A 23453-nucleotide genomic window follows, 5' to 3' on the forward strand; every position below is an offset into this window, starting at 1 on the left:
CCAAAGTCACGTGATTTCAACAGTTTGGCGGTTTGACACGCGATCCGAATCATGATTCGACTCACTGATTCATAACACTTCGAAGCTTCATGATGCTGTGTTTTGAAATCGGTCATCACTATATAAGTCGTTATTTAGGTTTTTTTTTCGCACAAAAAATATTTTCGTCGCTTTATAAAGTTATTGTAGAACCACTGTAGTGAGATGGACTTTGTAACGACGTCTTTAGTACCTTTTATGGGTCTTGAGAGTGTACAGTTCATTGTGCCAATGGAGGCCTTTCTGAGCCATCGGATTTCAAATAAAATATCTTAATTTGTGTTCCGAAGATGAACGGAGGTCTTACGGGTGTCGAACGACATGAGGGTAAGTAATTAATGACAGAATTTTCATTTTTGGGTGAACTAACCCTTTAATTATCAGGAAATTTTAATTCTGAAGTGAACTACTCCTTTAAGCCTTGTCTGTGAAACCGCGGGGAAATGTATCAGATCCATTACCAATACTCATCAATTACCTTTTTTGTGAGTTATATTTTATTAGTAGGGTATTACGAACGACTAGTGAAATATAGGCTACATATTGATTTCTTTTGGCAATATCAGTTCAAACCAAAGCAAAACATATGTATATAGGACATATATGATGGGGACATGAAAACGTAGCCTACTCCATAACAGGGATTACCTAAATACAACCGAGCAGTGAGCTTGAAGAACTCTATAAAGAAATTCAAGTTAGCAAAATCAGTAACATCTTCTTCGTATATCAGGAAGGCCTAAATTGAATCTTAAAAGATGACTCTTTGAGCAGTTTGAACAATGAGATAAGATGTAACAAGTAACAAGATATTGTTAAAAATATTTATTCACAAAGTAATAAAATAAAATATAGTCACAACTTCAAAATAAAATGAAAAGATAATCGAGGCATCATTTTGATTTCTATAGATTTCTTTTTCAAGGTGCCTCAGTAAACTCCACTATAAGAGCCTTAACGTCTTCCAATGGGTTACAGAAAGAATCGCTGAGTCTTTTGAGTTCCTATAAGAACTATTCCAGCTTTGTGATCTGAGGAGCCTCAAACTGTGCCTCAAGTAAATTGCCAGTTCAATTGTATGACAATTAAAGCATCTAAGGTGCATTAAGTCTCAATTATTCTAATTCAAAGTGTCCTTATGCTTTCAAAGTGCACATAATCAAACAATAAGTAGATCATTTACCAATAATTTTCCTACAGGACTGCATGAAAACAATTACTTCTACTAAGAAAGTAAAGCTAAAGAAAATCACATAGCATAAGAGTTAAAAAAAACATACTTTGGGTAATGCAAATATGCAAGCATAATACAAACATGTAAACATGTAAACATCTGAAACATTAAAAAATTATATATCTATACAAATAATCAATATATCAATAATATAAGTATTTCAGTGCAGTAGAATCTGCTTTAAAAAAAAGATTGAATATACAGACATATTCAACCAGCTTATATATGGAGCTGCATTGCATAATTATTTATTGTTTAACATTTATAAATTAAATCAGATTTCAATGTAAACAGCAAAATCGAGAAAGGTCACCACTCCAGTTTCATATCTTCCTTGCTCCACGTATATTTCCCCCCTCTTATGAGGAACATCTTCTCATCAAAACCACTGAACTTGATGGCCTCTTCCACTCCAATATCCAGAATGGACTTTGACGGATCTTTCCTCCCCTCTCTGCAATCCAAGAAGCGCATCTGCGGCATCAGATATAGAGGATTAAAAATCTATTTATGATGATTGCTCTTTCTGATGATGTAGCATAGACAGCATGATTATTAATAGAGATCAGAGATTATCCAAGGGGACGAAGTAATTTTAAGCCTGGAATGAGGCAAATTACTGCAGGCCTTATTATATTCCCATCCATAATCCCTTCGCTACTGATATGACAATGTAATTTAAAGGAATCATTGACACTGTAATAATAGTGTAATCTAATATACAAAAATCCTTTAGAGTCTAATGACAGCCTAATCAAATCTATATTCAAAAATCCTTTGCAGTAATGAGAAGAAGGCTTAATGGATGCTGAGGAGAAAATATGACTACTTACATATTCATCAAGAATCAGGTAAGAGTCTCTCATCTGTAAAAGGGAAATAGATGAGTAAATAAACAATTCATATAAGTTAACAGCTTTATATTCAAATCCCAGGCATCTATCTCTGAGCAGAGCTATTTTTATTTAAATTCAAAACTTGTTGTGGCCACTTATACGTCTTAAAAGCTTCGGTAATGAATTGAAACTGAAAGTTTATTGCTGTATTACCCATAAATTGAAGCCACTTAATCTACCAAATTGTGAGCTATTTTGATCTGAATTGAGCCAAAGTATGCGCTCTGTGCCTCAAAATTACCTTTTGATTAGACTCTGGAACCAGACACTCAACGCTCTGGTGGCGGTCCAGGAAGTCTTGGAATTGCTGCTCGCTAATGACAAATTTCTCTGCCTCGCGGAGGCTGTTCTCCCCTGCATTTTCACCTTCAATTATCAGACACTGGAAGACCTGTGTGAACATTGCAATACACATTTTCAGCAGCCTGGTTATGATGATAATGAGAAATGGCAGTCTGTAGGAAAAGAAGTTACTGTACCTTCCAGCGCACTGGGTTCAGAGCATTGATCTGCTCTGCCATATCTTCTTCCACATTGTAGGTGTTGATAACTGAGTTGATTTTGAAAGCCACCTTATAGTCCCGGCACCAGTTACGAACTTTGTGTAGATTGTCCAAATGGCTCTTCTTGCCCTGACCTCGACCAATGACTTTATTGGTGTCTTCGTTAAAACTGTCACAAGATACTGCAAGGATGTCCAAGTAGTCACCTGTAAAATACAGATGCAAATGAAATAGACAAACTTAGAAAATGACTACTACAGACATATATTTTATATAGGAAAAGTAGTTTTCTGGCTAATTTTGTCACAATATGCAAATGCCTTGAATATTTTTAAGTAACATTTAAATACGTACACTTCATTCACAAATATCTGCCTATTTAATCACTTTTAGCATTCCATAAGCAAGTATTTTAAAAGAAATGTATTATTCTGTTTTTAGAAAATATACTTTAAAATGAAAGTGAAACATTATTTCAGTTTAAAATAACTGTTTTCCCTTTTAAATATGTTTAAAAATGTAATTTATGTCTGTGATTCAGATACTGTCTTTAGTGTCAGTGGTCCTTTAGAGTTCATTCTAATATGCTGATTTGCTGCTCAAGAATCATTTCTTATTTCAGGATTCTTTGATGAATACAAGGATACAAAACAACATTTATTTGAAATAGAGATATGTTGTAACATTATACATGTCTTTTCTGTCACCTTTGATCAATCCAATGAATCTTTACTGAATAAAAACCTTTTTCTCACACCAAAATTTTGTATGCTTAGATATACAATTTTAAGTTGGGCATATTTCACAATTAGACTTTTTTGTCATACTATAGCCTCTGACAGTGTCAGGGATTCGATTAAAAAGATTTTATTGAATTGAAAGGCCTAATCCTAGTTTAGTCTAAGCCCTGTCTGTGAAACCATATTAATATCCAATTATTAAGTGGATCTTAATAGTTAACCTACAAGTAAGCCTATGCCATGGCTATAATCAACGCTGAGATCGTCATTTCTATTATTATTATTAATAGGCTATTACAGTGGAAAATGTGTAACGTTCACCCTAAAGCGCTTTAAAATGATCTTTGCTGTCCTCTGGTGGTCAGAAATGATTCTCACCGTATTTCTGAAACCAGGTTTCTTTGATCAGACTGCCATTACTAACGATGCTGACGCTCGGCAGCTGGAGCTCCTGTTTGCAGAATCGGACCAACTCTCCCAGAAAATTGCCTCTCTCGTGAAGAAAGGGCTCTCCACCCGAGAAGTTGACTTTTTCCATTCCTAAAACATACAATCGATAATATCAACAAAGTTTGAGAGTAAAAAAGACAGTCTAGTCAACATTAAAGTTGAAATAGGAAAAAAAAAAAAAAAAAAAAAAGTAATTTAGGTGTAGCCTATATTAAATTATTAATGATAACAATTATAATTAAAACAAATTGTAATATATATATATATATATATATATATATATATATATATATATATATATATATATATATATATATATATATATATATATATATATATATATATATATATATATATATATAGGCTACATTACATTTCCATTAGCTATCTCATGTGAATGCAACGACAGATTGCATAGAGACAGAGCGCATTTAGGCCACGCCCACACCAGGGGGGAAAACAATCCAACGCTCTCCATTGACTTTGTATTGCGTGAGGCTGCCTCTTTGTCATTTCGGACTTATAACAAAAAACTGAAAAGTGTCTAAAAGCTGATATGTGACAAGGTGTACAGCAAACAAGCTAAAAAAAACATAGAAATACGTTTTTATAAGCTGTCGACTCCCAAAAACGAGCGTTTAAGAAGATAAAAGTGGATACAGGAAATCCGAAACTGAAGCTTCAGCAGGAAGAATGGGTACATTTTGGGATCCTGACACTCAGTATGCCTCAATATGTCTATGTGTGCAGTAAACATTTTGTCACTGTTAAGTAAAATATCCAAATGTCCGTTTTATATATTATATTTACTGTCACTGATTACGTTCCCCTCTAGTCGCCGTAGTTCTCAGTGTAAGTTAATATGACCCGTCGCGCTCTGTCTCATGGCCTGAATCCACATTTTTGTCCTTAAACGCTCGTTTTTTTGGGTCAACAGCTTATAAAAAGTTCTGGGTTTTGATTAGCTTGTTTGCTGTACACTTTGTCACATATCAGCTTTTATATATTGTTCAGTTTTTTGTTATAAGTCCGAAATGACAATGAGGCAGCCTCCCGCGATGCAAAGTCAATGGAGAGCGTTGGATTGCCCCCCCCCCCCCGTGTGGGCGTGGCCTAAATACGCTCTGTCATATACACGCGTCATAATCTGAAGGCCACGCCCACCGGGGGGGGGGGGGCAATCGAACGCTCTCCATTGACTTTGCATTGCGTGAGGCTGCATCCTTGTCAATTCGGACTTATAACAAAAAACAGAACAATGTCTAAAAGTGGATATGTGACAAAGTGTACAGCAAACAAGCTAAACAAAACCCACAACCAAAAACCCAGAAGTTTTTATAAGCTATTGACCCAAAAAACGAGCGTTTAAGGACAAAAAAGTGGATACAGGCCATTAGACAGAGCGCGACACGTTATATTACACTGAGAAGTCCACCCACTAGAGGGGAACGTAATCAGAGACAGGAAATATAACATATAAACCTGAAATTTGGATATTTGACTTAACAGTGACAACATATTTACTGCACACATAGGCATACTGAGACATACTGAGTGTCAGGATCCCAAAATGTACCCATTCTTCCTGCTGAAGCGTCACGTTTTACTGCCTTTATCCACTTTTGTCTCCTTAAACTCTCGTTTTTTTGGGTCGACAGCTTATAAAAACTTATTTCTGTGTTTTTTAGCTTGTTTGCTGTACACTTTGTCACATATCAGCTTTTAGACATTGTTCTGTTTTTTTTTATAAGTCCGAAATGACAAGGATGCAGCCTCCCGCAATGCAAAGTCAATGGAGAGCGTTGGATTGTTTTCCCCCCGGTGTGGGCGTGGCCTAAATACGCTCTGTCTCTAGAGTACGTGCCAGTAATCACGTCATCAGAGAAAGATGTAATTTCAACAAGACCAATATTTTTTTTTTTTTTTTTCTTAGCAAAGGTTTTCTTACACAAATGTCATTTTCAGGGTGCTATGTCCCACTTTTTCGTTTTTTGTAAGGAACTTAAATCCTACCTGGACACACATCCAGCAACTCCAAAGCCCTTAAAACTATAATTTATAGTCTCACTATCATTTTTGTGGTATTTTCCTGACTTTGTATCCTGTAATTGAATTCCCAGTTGTATAGCCTACCTGGAATTGGTTTTGTAAAAAAAAAAAAAAAAAAAAATGGGAGGAAGATTCCTTTTTTTAATTATATTTATTTTAAATAATGATTTGATATCGTTTATAATAAATTCTGCAATATTCCATAAAAAATCTATTTTGATTTCATGATGACTTTAAGAGAGAATGTTAGATTACCTGCTTCTGTCAGAAGTCGTAAGCCCCTCTTTGCCTCTTCAATAGGCAAGACGAACGAGGTCTTCGCAGTGTGGAAGCAAAACCCGCATTTGTAATTGCACTGCCGGGTAAAATGGTAGTTTACACTGCTCGGAGTACTAGTCAGCTGCGCGCTTGACCCATCTTTCTGCTCTTTGGTGCCAGTCTTCGGACGACTGATCTTTCCAATAGGTGTTGGTTGCACAAGTGTGCCTGATACCCTCATCATAATCCATCTCAGCAGGGCTAAAAAGAAACTGTGGACGTTCTTGAAACACAACTGCATCAACATTCTTGCAAAACCAACTTGGGTTGATGGTAAAGGTGTGTAGACTCTGTCTGCAGAGAGCCCTATCCCTTTTATAGGACGCAGTCTCAAGTTGCTATTCTGATCAGTTTCTGTTCTTGTTTGGGACTCGGAAGGACTGAAAACGAAAGATAAATACAAGCCTATCAGCTGAGTCAAACATAGGCGTAGTAGCGTTTCATTTTCCAAATAGTCGCCTGTACAGATAAGGCTTAATGTGATACCACCACAAGCAGCAACATATTTAAATTCGTTTATTATAAGAATAGATTTGGTTCTTTTCCGATCATTAACAACACTATAATATAGCCAACAACAACATGGCCAAACTTTAGTTAAGAGTCCAATTCTCACTAACTAACTAGCCTACGCATTTTTGCCTCATTACACTCCTATAGGATTTATAATTGTTACTGTTACTAATAGTAGCTAATGTTGATATTAATATTAATAGGCCTATGTGTTTTACGTACTAACAGCCAATATTCTAGTGCATGCTATAAGCAACTAGATAAAAGTGATAATTGGAATATTATTATTTTTTAATGACAGCTGTATAGTAGCCCTACTGGATAAACTGGCTCCCCGTATACTGTCTCGTTATCCTAGAAAGCGTGACTGATCAGCTGGGCTCGTGAGTTACGTAAGTGGACGACGGCTATAGGCTAGCCTACTTTCGTTTTCTGGTCTAGTTTCGTTTCTCTGTAAGCGCTAATAACATGAGTTTCCTCAATATAGGCTACTGTAACATCTAATACCGCTCACAATGCTAAGGAGAGCAATGTCTCGAGGTGGACAGTTGTGTTCGCGTGTATTCGCGGTGGAATTTGATTTGCGCGCTGAACCCCTTTATTTCACATTGAGCTCAAGCCCACACGTTCTTCACCATGCTCATCAACAGCTCTTTGGAGATGGTGGGAAACTCTTCTCGCTACATGTCCAAAGTGAGAATAGAATTGAGAAAGCGCAAACGCACGCCGAAATGAAACACAAGCTGTCTTCAACACTCTCGCGAGATTGCGATGTTTTTGAAGCGTCTTCGTTTAGTCCGGACGACGAAAATAGCGTCGTTAAAGGTTTTTTTATACGAGACAAATCCACTACAACACTTTCAGAGGACCTTTTAAACACATTGCGGCAGAGTAAAACAGTGTGTGTGTTTTCGTACGAGCGTGAGGGTCAGTACTGCTGGCAGGAGCTGTGGTCGCCTGTCAATCAAGTGGAGGTGTCAGTGAGACAGTACATCACACCTGCAGCAGCAGCAGAGCATCACCCATCCACACTGAACATCAGGAACTCCGATGTCTTCTACAGTATGGAGGAAGCCTGTAAGGTTCTTCAGGAGGTACAGTAGGCTATACAAAGATGCACTACATTCACCAAAAAATTACCATTATAATTTAAATGGTAGGCCTATACGGTGTTGAACTATCTATTCATTCTGAAAACGATGTATCACATTTTCCACAAAAATATTAAGCAGCACAAAACTGTTTTCAGTTTATTGAGCACCAAATCAGCGTATTAGAATGATTTCTGAAGGATCAATGTGACACAAGACTGGAGTAATGGCTGCTGAAGCTTTGCCATCACAGGAAAACATTACATTTAAAAATATATTATAATTGTAATAACTAATATTATTACAATGATTAAATTGTTATAATATTTCACAATATTACTCTTTTTAGTTTCTACTATATTGTTTTTATCAAACGAGTGTAGTCTTGGTGAGCATGCAGTGGCAAGAAAAAGTATGTGAACCACTTGCAGAATCTGTGATAATGTGAATAATTTCAACTAAATAAAAGAGATCATACAAAATGCATGTTATTTTTTATTTAGTACTATCCTGAATAATATATTTTACATAAAAAAATGTTTACATATAGTCCACAAGACAAAAAAAAAAAAGCTGAATTTATTAAAATAACCCCGTTCAAAAATGTTATGAACCATTAATTCTCAATACTGAGACAATTCAAACATTCACTGATGCTCCAGAAGGAAACACGATGCATTAAGAGCTGGGGGTGAAAATTATTGAATTTGAAGATCAAGGTAAATTGTACTCAATTTGTCTTCTGGGAAACATGCAAGTATCTTCTGTTGCTTCTGAAGGGCAGGACTAAATTAAGGGGAAAAAAAGAGATATTTAAACAAAATAAGAAACATTTGGATCATCTTCATCCTGTTCAAAAGTTTTCAGTTTTTTTTTTTTCTATAGACAGTACTCACAAATGTATAACGATCAAGATTAACTTAAAAATTCACCAGAGTTCTCCTTTAATGCACTGTTTCCTTCTGGGGCATCAGTGAACGTTTGAACCTTTTTTAATAGTTGTGTTTCAGTCCCTCAATTGTCCTCAGTGTGAAAAGATGGATCTCAAAATCATACAGTCCCTGCTGGAGAGGGTTCAAATATGCAAAAGATGTTGGAAAATGGAAGAATTTGCAGGACCCGGAGGATTTTTCTGAATAGCGTTGGACAAACAAGGGACTCATGAACAACCATCACAAAAAACAAACAAAAATACAGCAATGGATCATCCAGGGAATGGCACACGGTATTGAGAATGAATGGTTCATAAACTTTTGAACGGGATTATTTTAATAAATTCAGCTATTTTTTTTGTCTTGTGGACTATATGTAAACATTTTTTTTGGTAATTTATCTTATTCAGGAGTCAGGACAGTACTAAATAAAATAAAAAAATAACATGCATTTAGTTTGATCTCTTTTATTTAGTTAAAATTATTCACATTTTCACAGATACTGCAAGTGGTTCACATACTTTTTCTTGCCACTGTTTAAGAGACTTTTTTCAATAAATAAATAAAATAAATAAAGATACCAACCTCAAACTTCTGGACAGTAGTATATGTTTATAAATGTATATGTATATAAAAAACTGCTGCAGTTATACCTGTCTAGATTATTTTACTTTGATGCTGAAATGAAATGAACCTGATCGGAGGGAACAGTGAACAATGGGTGATTATTTAACCCATGCAATTCAGTAGTCTAACCACAATGCAGCTTGTGGTAAAACATTACATCCTCCTCTGCCCATCCCAGTGCACTGACATTATCCCTGAGTCAAAGGAAGTGCTGAAGCTCGTAGATGAACAGTTGGAGACAAGAAGGGGTGATGGATTTCCTGTCATTGTGATCGAGGGACTGGATGCTACAGGTTAACACTGAGCCTTTGACAAATGTTTTGCTCTTCTAACTAATACGAATACAGTCAAACACATACTTTTTACCAAGCAGAAAGTAATATCATCTAAAAATGATTTGCTCAAAATGATACAAATCATGCTCAAACAAATAGTGCACTCTACAATTTTGTTGACTTCTCTCTTTCCCTGATTTCACCCAGGTAAAACTACTCTCACAGAAGCCCTGCGGGAGTCTCTGAATGCCACTCTGCTCAAATCTCCTCCCCAGTGCCTGGCTCCTTTCAGACAGCGCTTTGACTCAGAACCACCCCTCATCCGCAGGGCCTTTTACGCTCTTGGGAACTACATCACTGCAGCCCACATTGGAAAAGAGTCCTTAAGGGCTCCTGTCATAGTGGACAGGTAGAGATACACTGCACCACAAATACACTCACACGATTCAGCTACTGTTTGGGCAGCACTGTGGAACGTATAGGGATGTAGCAGATGTATGTTGTAAAGCTGGATATGTGGAAATTGAGGCTCGCTCAAACTTAAATGTTTATTTGAGGATACTTTAAATATACACCTATTAGGTAATATCAATTATTTTTGTAATCAGAGCAGATCTGGCACAAAAACAATGAGGATATCAATAGCCCTTGTCAGGTTAGACACCATATTGAATTTTACATGGATGAAATTGAGGCTGTGAGGGATAGACACCTGAAGGTGTTCTGTGGTATCTGGATCCTTTAAGTCCTGTAAGTTGCGAGCTGGGCCTCCATGGATCGGACTTGTTTGTTCAGCACATCCCACAGATGCTCGATTGGATTGAGATCTAAGGGAATTTGGAGGCCAAGTCAACACCTTTAAACTCGTTGTTGTGCTCCTCAAACCACTCCTGAACCATTTTTGCTTTGTGGCAGGGCGCATTATCCTGCTGAAAGCCACAGCCACCAGGGAATACTGTTTCCATGAAAGGGTGTACATGGTCTGCAAAAATGCTTAGGTAGGTGGTACGTGCCAAATAGGACCGAGGGTTTCCCAGCAGAACATTGCCCAAAGTATCACACTGCCTCCACCGGCTTGCCTTCTTCCCATAGTGCATCCTGGTGCCATGTGTTCCTCAGGTAAGCGACGCACACGGCCATCCACATGATGTAAAAAAAAACGTGATTCATTAGACCAGGCCATCTTCCATTGCGCCGTGGTCCAGTTCTGATGCTAATGTGCCCAATGTTGGCACTTTCGGCGGTGGACGGGTCAACATGGGCACCCTGACTGGTCTATGGCTATGCAGCCCCATACGCAAAAAAACTGCGATGCTCTGTGTATTCTGACACCTTTCTATCATAACCAGCATTAAATTCTTGAGCAATTTGAGCTACAGTAGCTCGTCTGTTTGATTGGACCACACGGGCCAGCCTTCGCTCCCCACGTGCATCAATGAGCCTTGGCTGCCCATGACCCCGTCGCTGGTTCATCACTGTTCCTTCTTTGGACCACTTTTGATAGATACTGACCCCTGCAGACCAGGAACACTCCACAAGACCTGCAGTTTTGGAGATGCTCTGACCCAGTTGTCTAGCCATCACAATTTGGCCCTTGTCAAACTCGCTCAAATGCTTATACTTGTCAATTTTTCCTGCTTCTAACACCAACTTTAAGGACAAAATGTTAACTTGCTGCTAATATATCCCACCCACTAACAGGTGCCGTGATGAAGAGATAATCAGTGTTATTCACTTCACCTGTCAGTGGTCACAATGTTATGCCTGATCGGTGTATAATGATAGCTACAAAGAAAGCCACAATAAGTCCTCAGAGCTGTTGTCTTTCCATCCTGGCGGATGACCGCTATGACCAATGAAGGACAGGTGACTTGCACGTGACAATTAATTTTGGTCCATTTAGAAATGTTGCCTTGTGAAAGCGAACAGAGCCAAGATGAAATTGCAATTGTTTTTTTGTACCAAAGCAAACAATCTACAGATGTGATAGCATCCTTACAGTCTTAGAATGTCACGTAGTCTATAAAGGTCCTAGATCACTTTATTAGGGTGACAGCATGAAATTTACAGAAAATACAACTAATAAAGCTTAAATGGAATCAAATTTCTATATCTAAGTTAAAAACATTATAAGCAGGTGCATAAACTAAATAAAAAAGAAGACAACATTATAAGTGAACCTCAAGGAACATATTAAAATAATTAAAAAATGAATGTCATGACCCCTTTACGTTAGTTCCTTTTCCCGTCACTGATATTGATAACCCCTAAAAAGTTTTTTTTGTCTCCTTTAGGTATTGGCACAGCACAGCAGCATATGCCATTGCCACAGCAGTTGGTGGGAGGGTTGAAAACCTCCCTAGGCCGGACTCAAAGCTCTACCACTGGCCAGAAGACCTGTTCCAACCAAACCTGGTACTGCTTCTCACTGTCAATCCAGAAGAAAGACTGAGAAGACTCAGAGACAGAGGACAGGACAAGACCGTTGAAGAGGCTGAGCTAGAGACCAATCAGCTCTTCCGACTTAAGTAAGTCAAATTGTTGAAGTGTGTGATAACCCTTATAGTTATCAGATGTTGTTGTGCATCTCTATGTTGGTTGTACTGATTACTGTAATTACAAAGTAAAACTTCAACCAATAGCTATTTCTAGGGCAATTCCAAGAAATGGGGTCACAAAATGTGGCTCTTTTTTACTTGTGAAAAAAAGTAATTGCTTAAACGGTTAGTTCACCCCAAAATGTTGTCATTAATTACCCTAGCTCATGTCATTCCAAACCGGTAAGACCTTCGTTCATCTTCGGAACACATTTGAAGATATTTTTGATGAAATCCGAGAGCTCTCTGACCGCTCCATAGACAGCTATTTAATTAACACATTCAAGGTCCAGAAACGTAGGAAAGACATTGTTAAGCTGCCATTCGGCGGTAGCACTTTGAAAGCACTGCACTGCATTACTGTAATGTTTGATCATAACGGGCTTGAAAAGTGTAGACACATTTGGCATTTTCTCGAGAAATGCATAACACATTTGAGATCAAATAAAAATAAAAAAACACAGATACTGAAATAGGACACTATAATTTCAATAATGGCAACATTTTGGTAGAATTGTTTGAAAACAAAAATAGGTCAGTTTGAAAGAAATGAATAAAATTCAGCATGGATGCAATAAAATGATCAAAAGTGACCGTAAAGACTTTTACATTTCTTTTTCAAATAAATGTTATTTTTATTCATCAAAGAATCCTGAACAAATGTATTGTGGTTACCACAGAAATATTACGGCTCCATTTCCTGAAGATGACCCCTATTGGTAGCCAAATTTTTAAGATTTCCATCCAAACGCTATCAAGTATATTCAGAAAAACAATAAGCAAATCAGCTTTGTTGCGCTTATGACAAATTGCTCTTGTTTTTCAGAGTGGAGGAAGCTTACAAGAGAATCCAGAATCCCGCCTGCATCATCGTTGATGCAAGCCCCTCTCCACAAGAAGTACTACAACAAGTGCAGCATTTAATTAGGAACAAATATCACTTGTAAACAACCGGCTCCCTACTCCGGCAAGAAGCCCTGCAATCCCTCCACAAAGCACTAGATGGTAGTGTAGTGTTACGATTCAACCCCCATTCAATGAAACCCACTGTAAGAGCCCCAGTCAGCTGAGTCTGTTGATTGAAAGGAAGGCTGGTGGCTAACTGCCAGCATATATTTCAGGGCTCGTATCTGGACATGTCACAACATATTCCCCTTCCCACAGAGCTTTAGTGATGACACGAGAGGGAAAGTTATTGCGGGTGCCATAGCTGGATGTCAGCTCTCATACGCAGGGTCACAGCGTCCACTTTCCTCACTCTGACTTATTCCCAGTGAAACACAGGAACTCAGCTAAAGAGGTTTGAGAATTCATCAATCACTTCAATTAGATTTAAACACAAGAACTCATTGTTGGTCAGCTCGGCATTCACTCCTATAGGAGATGGAATCAAGGGACCTTATGGAGGTATTAAAAGCAATAGATCTGATCCAGGCAATTTAAACTTGCTTTGATTTGTTGCTGTTGCTTTTGGACACAGACTCTGATCATTAATTAAGAGTGATATGTTAGGACAAAAATGTACATGTATAACTCAGTTCCAGAGTCCGTAAAGTCTGTTTATTGTACTGAAGTAATCAGTTAAGAATAAATTTTAATATAATACACATCTTTGCTTTTTCTTTTAAAGACACAGTTCACCTAAAAGTGAAAAATCTCAATCTCTGTCAAAACTTGGCACAATGTGTTTACAAACAATTTATGAGATTTCAGAGCAATCACCAATAAAACCAAAAAAAAAACACCATAAAAGTAGTCCATGCTATATTCCAAGCCAAAAAATACTATATTTATGTGAACAGACTGATTTATTATTACTATTATTTTATTTTTTAATTCATAGATTTTTTTAGCTTTAGATTTTTTTATTTAATTTCAATCACTATCAAAACACAATGCGTTTACATGTTTTTTATTTATATTTCAGAGCAATCACCAAAACAAAACAAAAAACACCATAAAAGTAGTCCGTATGCTATATTCCAGTTAATATTTTTTCAACTGAAAATATTCTACCATAGCTATTAAATCTCAATCTCCCTCAAAATGTGGTGCGATGCATTTACAAACCATTTTGGAATTTTAACACAAACACCAATGATATTTTGAGCTCTGGTGGAGGGGAACATAATCAGCGAACATCAACCTAAATTTGATAATGACCGAAAGAGTTTTCCTTTTTGCGTCAAATAATCTTTTAATTATACATTTGATCTTCAATAATCCACATTTAGCATTCATACACGCCTTAAGTGCCACGGGATGCATGCAGGCGACCACCTGCCCTCATGCACTAACAATACCACACCTATAATTCATTTATGTGGTGAGCACTGCATTTACCCAGTGATCGCAAGATTAATTAAAGGTTTTAATAATTATGAGCTCAGTGAGGATATGGGCCGGGAAAGACGGAGTGACCCGTCTCCTTCACACTGATGCCTCAGCAGTGTGGAGAAGAGAGTAGGGTATATTCATATGGCAATTAATGGAGTCCTGTAGATCACTGTCAGACGGCTTTCCACACCACTGCGCAATTACACACTCCCCTCAGCCAATTATTGAATCTCTAGCTATAGATGCAATTAAATGTTTATTTTTTAAAACACTGCTTATATGCCTGGTGGTGGTTAATATTAATGCCTCACGGCGTAAAAGGCCATATTTAAATATGCAGCGTGAGAAATGTACTGGTCAGTGATTTTAATAAACTGGCTCCAGTTAAATTTCTGCTCGGAGACCACAGTGGTCCCCAGTGGTCCGACAGTCAGGTTGATCAATTTTACATCTATTTGCAGTTGCTCTCAGAGGGAATATACAGTGTTTAAGGATTATATGTTCAGTTGCTATGGACAGACGATCCTACAGCGCAGAACTAGGGAGGGGGTCAAACATGTGCTCTTACAATACTGTGGGTGGCTTCTAAGTAGCTTGATGTATGATGAGCAGTGCTTTATGCATTGCAACTCATTACTGACTGTAATAAATATTGCATTATGATAAGCTATAGAAGCATGTTTTTGTAAAAAATAAAATTTTACATTAGCGTTCAAAAGTTTTGGGTTGGTAAGATTTTTTAAAAATGTGTTTGAAAGTGTCTTATGACATTGCATTAATTTGATTAAAAGAATAAAAACAGTAATATTGTGAAATATTATTACAATTTAAAATAACTATTTTCTACTTTAAAATGTATTCCTGTGATGTCCAGCCTTCAGTGTCACATGATCCTTCAGAAATTATTCTGATATGCTGATTTGGTGTTCAAGAATAATTTCTTATTATTATCAATTTTAAAAACAGCAGTGCTGCTTACTATTTTTTGTGAAACCCATTATACACTTTTTTTCAGGATTCTTTGATGTAATAGAAATAATAAACAAAAATACAAAAATACAAAAATTTATTTGGAATTGTGATATATATATATCATCACAATTAAAAGAATAAGGTCAGAATTCCAGAAATAAAGTTACAATTATGATAAATAAAATGTATTTGTGATATGTTACATTGACACAAAAAGTCACAATTACAAGAAAAACAATAACTTTTTTACACAGTAACGGAAATACAAAAGTGTTAACATTTTCTTTAGATGTCAAGGAACTATGTATATATCCTTCACTATATTGTAACTTCAATAAAATAAATCCATATTATTTATCATTATCATCATCATCATCATCATCATCATCATCATCATCATCATCATCATCATCATCTTCCGCTTATCTGGGGCCGGGTCGCGGGGGCAACAGCCTAAGCAGAGACGCCCAGACCTTCCTCTCCCTAGCCACTTCCTCCAGCTCTACCGGGGGAACCCCGAGGTATTCCCAGGCCAGCCGGGAGACATAATCCCTCCAGCGTTTCCTAGGTCTTCCCCGGCGCCTCCTCCCGGTGGGACGTGCCCGAAACACCTCCCTGGGAAGGCGTCCAGGAGGCATCCGAAATAGATGCCTGAGCCACCTCAGCTGGCTCCTCTCGATGTGGAGGAGTAACGGCTCTACTCTGAGCTCCTCCCGAGTGACCGAGTTTCTCACCCTATCTCTAAGGGAGCGCCCAGCCACCCTACGGAGAAAGCTCATTTCGGCCGCCTGTATCCGGGATCTTGTCCTTTCGGTCATGACCCACAGCTCATGACCATAGGTGAGAGTAGGAATGTAGATCGACCGGTAAATCGAGAGCTTTGCCTTACAGCTCAGCTCCTACTTTACCACGACAGACCAGTACATCGACCGCATTACTGCAGATGCTGCACCAATTTTTCTGTCGATCTCCTGTTCCATCCTTCCCTCACTCGTGAACAAGACCCCAAGATACCTGAATTCCTCCACTTGAGGCAGGAACTCTGAACCAACTGAAGTGGGCAATCCACTCTTTTCCAACTGAGAACCATGGCCTCGGACTTGGAGGGGCTGATTCTCATCCCAGCCGCTTCACACTTGGCTGCAAACAGTGCACACTGAAGGTCCTGGTCTGAGGAGGCCAACACGACAACATCATCTAAAAAGCAGCAACGAAATCGCATGGTCCCCAAACCGGACACTCTCCGGCCCTTGGCTGCACCTAGAAATTCTGTCCATAAAAATTATGAACAGAACCGATGACAAAGGGCAGCCCTGCCGGAGTCCAACATGGACCGGGAACAGGTCTGACTTCCTGCCAGCAATGCGAACCAAGCTCCTGCTCCGGTCGTAAAGGGACCGAACAGCCCTAAGCAGGGGGCCCCGGACCCCATACTCCCAGAGCACCGTCCACAGGATGCCACGAGGAACACAGTCGAATGCCTTCTCCAAATCCACAAAACACATGTGGACTGGTTGGGCAAACTCCCATGAACCCTCCAGCACCCTGGAGAGGGTATAAATCTGGTCCATTGTTCCACGACCGCGACGAAAACCACACTGTTCCTCCTGAATCCGAGGTTCCACTATTGGCCGAATTCTCCTCTCCAGTACCCTGGCATAGACTTTCCCAGGGAGGCTGAGAAGTGTGATCCCCCTGTAGTTGGAACACACTCTCCGGTCCCCCTTCTTGAAAAGAGGGACCACCACCCCGGTCTACCAGTCCAGAGGTACTGTCCCCAACCGCCATGCGATGTTGCAGAGGCATGTCAGCCAAGACAGCCCCACAACATCCAGAGACTTGAGGTACTCAGGGCGGATCTCATCCACCCCCGGTGCCTTCCCACCGAGGAGCTTTTTAACTACCTCGATGACTTCAGCCAGGCCCGATAAGACTCCTGCTTCAGCTTGACGGCATCCCTTACTTCCTGGTCCCACCACCAGGTTCGGGGCCCCACCACAGGCACCGGAGACACAGCTCCAAGCAGCCGCATCGACAATGGAGGTGGAGAACATGGTCCACTCGGACTCAATATCTCCAGACTCCCTCGGGGAGTCCGCCGGAGGTGGGAGTTGAAGATCTCTCTGACAGGGGGCTCGGCCAAATGTTCCCAACAGACCCTCACAGTACGTTTGGGTCTGCCAAGTCTGTTCAGCTTCCTCCCCCGGATCCAACTCACCACCAGGTGGTGATCAGTTGACAGCTCCGCCCCTCTCTTCACCCGAGTGTCCAAGACATACGGCCGGAGGTCAGAGGAGATGACCACAAAGTCGATCATCGACCTCCGGCCTAGGGTGTCCTGGTGCCACGTGCACTGATGGACACCCTTAAGCTTGAACATGGTTTTCGTAATGGACAAGCCGTGGCTAGCACAGAAATCCAATAACAGAACACCGCTCGGGTTCAGATCGGGGGGGGGGCGTTACCTCCCAATCACGCCCCTCCAGGTATCACTGTCACTGCCCAAGTGGGCGTTGAAGTCCCCCAGTTGAACTATGGTGTCTCCAGTCGGAGCACTTTCCAGCACCCCTCCCAGAGACTCCAAGAGGGCCGGGTACTCCGCACTGCCATTCGGCCCGTAGGCACACACGACAGTGAGTAGGGTTGGGTACCGAAATCCGGTTCCAATATGGCACCGGTACTTATATAACCGGTATGTACCGGACCGAATCAGAACGCAGATTTCGGTTCCTCATTTCGGTGCCAAAATTCAAACGTGCTTTCGGGTGCTTTGGCTGGCACCGAGCCAGAGACAGACACTCAGCGCTGGTCACATCACAACTCATGACAACTATTCAGTGTTTTCAACGACATCATGTTTATTCCAGGTTTCAGACATTTAAATGCTCATAAGTAGGCTACTAGCAAAAAACACACACTGATGTCTATGAAAGCGGCAATGACAATCCTTTCAGGCGGTTATAATTTGACTAACGTTACATGTTTTATTCACATCAGATACATGCACATTAAATAGTAGCTATATCGTTTACTCTATTCTTCTTCCAGTTCACTGGTCACTTACTTTCATGTATTTTGTAAGACGAGAATGAACTCAAGTGTTGTAAATCCGACAGATCCGATTCTGAGGCGCAAACTAACATGGCGCCGCCCATTGCGCTTTATAGATCAACTAAAACACATTGACTCACACATTTGAACATCAGATAGTTCGTGACACAGTTAAGAAGTTTGTGAATATTTTGAATAAAAAGATAAAACGAAATAAACCCGATACAGCTGAGCTGTCAGCGCTATTGCGGCTGCTGTGTCATGTGAGAAACATGACGCGTCGTCATGGAAACATTAAGGCGATGCGTTCTAAAATATTTAGCCAGAGAAAATGATCATATTTCAAAATAAAGCTGAAGCTCGAAGCTGGTTAGTAGCAGACCGAGAATACAGACTAGGCTAACTGCTGTTATTACTGTAACTGTTATTTAGAGTTATATTAGGCTTGTTGTAGTTGGGTTGGGTGGCTATTAGGTTTTACTGTGAATTTGTAAATAAGTCAATTATAATTTGTAAATAAGTCAATTGTGTTTTGTATTTATTTATATTCATACATTTAAGTATACATTAAACTTTTAATAAATGGTTAAATTTAAATAAATAAATAAAAAGCCATTTAATGTTATCCACCTCGTTTTGTGGCCATTTAAAAAAAAAAAAAAAGTATCGGTTCAGGCACCGTTTAGGCACCGGAACCGTTTTAAAAGTATCGGTTTGGCACCGGAATCGAAAAAAACCCAAACGATACCCAACCCTAACAGTGAGAGACCTATCCCCAACTCGAAGGCGCAGCGAAGCGACCCTCTCGTTCACCGGGGTGAACTCCAACACATGGTGGCTGAGCTGGGGGGCTATAAGCAAACCCACTCCAACCCTCCGCCTCTCACCATGGGCAACCCCAGAGTGGAAGAGAGTCCAGCCTCTCTCAAGAAGTGTGGTTCCAGAGCCCAAGCTGTGCGTGGAGGTGGGCCCGACTATCTCTAGTCGGTACCTCTCGACCTCCCGCACAAGCTCAGGCTCCTTCCCCGCCAACAAGGTGACATTCCACGTCCCTAAAGCCAGATTCCGTGTCCAGAGATCGGGTCGTCGAGGGCCTCGCCTTCGACTGTCGCCCGATCCACTATGCACCGGCCCCTTACGATTCCTCCTGCAGGTGGTGAGCCCACAGGAGGGCGGCGTCACTCCTTTGGGCCCTATGGGGGAAGGCCAGGCCACCAGGCGCTCACATACGAGCCCCAACCCCAACCCCGGGCCTGGGTGGGGCCCCGGCTGCGCCATGCCGGGCGACGTCTCAGTCCTTGTTGTAATTGTAGTCATAACGGGTTTGTGAACTGTTCTAAGTCTGGCTCGTCACCAAGGCATATAGCCCCTGAAAACATAGCTCCCAGGATCATTCGGATACTCAAACCCCTCCACCACGGTAAGGTGACAGTTCAAGAAGAGGCATATTATTTATAACACAGAAAATAAGTTTTAATAAACTTGATATACTTTACAACCTCATATTCAAAACTACATTGCAAACTACAAATCACAACCTTAATTTTTAACTTCACTTTAAACTATTTTCGGACAAGAGACCATTTCCAAATGCTTTAATCTAAAGCTATTTACAAATGTGGAGTGCAATATCAGCAGTATTGGGAGAAGTTACTTTTAAAAGTAATGACGTACAATATTGCATCATTCGCTAAAAAGTAACTTAGTTATATTTTATGGAAAGTAATATGCTACATTACTTTTGCGTTACTTTTTCTGAGTGGGTGGTCGTGCGCGTTGAGAGTGCGAGACCCCATTTCGCGTGGCGGTGTGCATTGGATTTTTTATAACTTTATGCACGGCGCCGCATCCGAAGATGCATGAGTTTGAGGCGAATCTAGCCGAGCATGACGTCTCAAAATGGCACCCTGTTTCCACGTACAAATTACTTGCTTATATTTACAAAATGAGCCCTTTTATTGAAAATAAAGTTCCATGTTTAATACATTTTTTTTTAATGAAACTAAATGAAAATGTTTAGTGAAATTAGGAAATATTTGAGAGATCATTAATTTAGTTGTATACATGTATACATGTGTACATATATTTTGTTCAAATGTCACAAGTAATAATCTCAAGGTTTACTGAGTTTTACACGATTCTTTTGTAATGTGGCTTTTGGTGAAGTCTAAAATAAATATCCTCACCTGTGTACATTACTTCTTCTCACCCTCTGTTGTGTCAAAGAATAGTACAGCAGTGAGTGCGTCAAGTATAATAGCTCATCTGTTTGGGAAGGAGAGCCCGCAGTCAGTGGAAGCTCACACTGCGGAGCCAGGCGAAAGTATAAAAATGCACGCCTATACTGTAGAGGGTGCAGGTCAAACAAACATTTCAGCAGTGCTGCAACGTTCTAGATTGCAAAAGAATAGGACGCAGGAGAAGAAAGTTCAACAAAGGGTATGCATGTCACATCACCGTCATCCGGAGTGACTGCAGAGTGGCAAAAAGATCAAGATCAGCTTTGGTTTTCAGCGTGAATGCCGCAAAAAAAACACTCAAAACACATCTAAAACGGGAAATGGCTTTAGCAGGAGACAAACTAGCAGCAAAGACATCAGTTAGTAAAGTGAGATTAAATACATAAAGTATATTGTGTTATTTAACATATAGTTATTGCAGGTTTGCGTAATATTCTGAGTTGACATGTTACTGTTTTTATTCATTTTAAGAAATACTGAATCTGTTTTTTGTGCAAGTGAGATGAGTAAATGTCTGCTCACTTTTACTCTAGAATCACAAAAACCATCATGTTTACACAGCGCAGACAACGCCTCTGCAACTTACTCCCGATTTCTATCAAGAGAGGTGTCAATCAATAAATGGGAAAACAATGGGAAAAATTTACTCAGATATTTTGTTATAAATTTAAAAGTAATGCATTACTTTACTAGTTACTTGAAAAAGAGTAATCTGATTACTTATTTTGTAATGCGTTGCCTCCAACACTGGTAATCAGACACAAAAACAAAACTGAATGCATTGACCTCTTTAAATAAACATTTGATCATATGTGCCTTTGAAATATGAAAAATCAGGTCAGAGTGCAGAAGGTTTGTGCCGAGGCAAAAGGTAAGCCACCATCCTCCCCAGCAGGCCCCACACAATCTACATCGGCCACTTCAATATTTCATTAGCACAACAAAGAACAAGACAGAGAAAACCCTCTCTGCAATAATTAAAGATCCAGCAGGGATGGAGCCGCACAGCAGTCTGCGGTCCCCCCCGCCTAAGTAATAGATCAAATGAAAGCTGTCCCTATGAACATGAATAATGAGTGAAGTGTGGTGAGAGAGGTGGGGGTGGCATAGGATGGTGGGCTGGAGTGGGATCTAGAGACCTGGCACTGAAACCCCACTTCTCCGGGCCCAGAGACACTGCCAACTGCAGGGGGGTGAGGGGGGCTATAGAGGCCTATAGGAGGAATCTGGAGGAAGACCTGAGAGGGACTATATGTGTGTTTGATGCATCTATAACTGCAAATATGCTACCAGATGATAGGTGTATGACTTTAGGTCAGGGTTCATGACCTTTAGGGGGTTATGGTGGAGATTATGATTTTGTGATTAGTAACTAGGGTTGGGTATCGTTTGGGTTTTTTTCGATTCCGGTGCCAAACCGATACTTTTAAAACGGTTCCGGTGCCTAAACGGTGCCTGAACCGATACTTTTTTTTTTTTTAAAAGGCCACCAAACGAGGTGGATGACATTAAATGGCTTTTTATTTATTTATTTATTATTTAAATTGAACCATTTATTAAAAGTTTAATGTATACTTAAATGTATGAATATAAATAAATACAAAACACAATTTACTTATTTACAAATTATAATTGACATATTTACAAATTCACAGTAAAACCTAAGCCACCCAACTACAACAAGCCTAATATAACTCTAAACAGTTACAGTAATAACAGCAGTCGTCTGTATTCTTGCTCTGCTACAAACCAGCTTCGAGCTTCAGCTTTATTTTGAAATATGATAATTTTCTCTGGCTAAATATTTTAGAACGCATCGCCTTAATGTTTCCATGACGACGCGTCATGTTTCTCACATGACACAGCAGCCGCAATAGCGCTGACAGCTCAGCTGTATCGGGTTTATTTCGTTTTTTCCTTTTTATTCAAAATATTCACAAACTTCTTAACTGTGTCACGAACTATCTGATGTTCAAATGTGTGAGTCAATGTGTGTTAGTTGATATATAAAGCGCAATGGGCGGCGCCATGTTAGTTTGCGCCTCAGAATCGGATCTGTCGGATTTACAACACTTGAGTTCATTCTCGTCTTACAAAATAACGTTACATGAAAGTAAGTGACCAGTGAACTGGAAGAAGAATAGAGTAAACTATAGAGTTACTATATAATGTGCATTTATCTGATGTGAATAAAACACGTAACGTTAGTCAAATTATAACCGCCTGAAAGGATTGTCATTGCCGCTTTCATAGACATCAGTGTGTTTTTTGCTAGTACTTATGAACATTTAAATGTCTGAAACCTGAAATAAACATGATGTGGTTGAAAACACTGAGTAGTTGTCATGAGTTGTGATGTGACCAGCGCTGAGCGTCTGTCTCTGGCTCAGCCAAAGCGCGAAAGCACGTTTGAATTTTGGCACCGAAATGAGGAACCGAAATCTGCGTTCTGATTCGGTCCGGTACATACCGGTTATATAAGTACCGGTGCCATATTGGAACCGGATTTCGGTACCCAACCCTATTAGTAACGCTTTAAAACAAAGCTATATACATTACCATTTGCACATGTAACATTCTAAATGATCA

General features: G+C 39.7%; 2 protein-coding genes across 2 annotated transcripts; one reads left to right on the plus strand and one right to left on the minus strand.

The window, feature by feature from the left end:
* Positions 1-849: 849 nt before the first annotated feature.
* On the minus strand, positions 850-6596 carry rsad2 (radical S-adenosyl methionine domain containing 2). Its single transcript, XM_079833179.1, has 6 exons — positions 6167-6596; positions 3791-3952; positions 2649-2878; positions 2411-2560; positions 2107-2139; positions 850-1747 (listed from the first exon to the last, which is right to left on the minus strand). The coding sequence occupies exons 1-6, from the start codon at positions 6474-6476 to the stop codon at positions 1583-1585; spliced, it is 1050 nt and encodes a 349-aa protein (XP_079689305.1). The 5' UTR covers positions 6477-6596; the 3' UTR covers positions 850-1582.
* Positions 6597-7078: 482 nt separating this feature from the next.
* On the plus strand, positions 7079-15387 carry cmpk2 (cytidine monophosphate (UMP-CMP) kinase 2, mitochondrial). Its single transcript, XM_079832512.1, has 5 exons — positions 7079-7836; positions 9571-9685; positions 9875-10076; positions 11962-12195; positions 13091-15387. Exons 1-5 carry the CDS (start codon positions 7258-7260, stop codon positions 13209-13211), a joined length of 1251 nt encoding a protein of 416 aa, XP_079688638.1. The 5' UTR covers positions 7079-7257; the 3' UTR covers positions 13212-15387.
* Positions 15388-23453: the final 8066 nt, after the last annotated feature.

This window comes from Gobio gobio (genome assembly GCF_949357685.1).
Source record: "Gobio gobio genome assembly, chromosome: 13".
Taxonomy (NCBI): Eukaryota; Metazoa; Chordata; class Actinopteri; order Cypriniformes; family Gobionidae; genus Gobio; species Gobio gobio.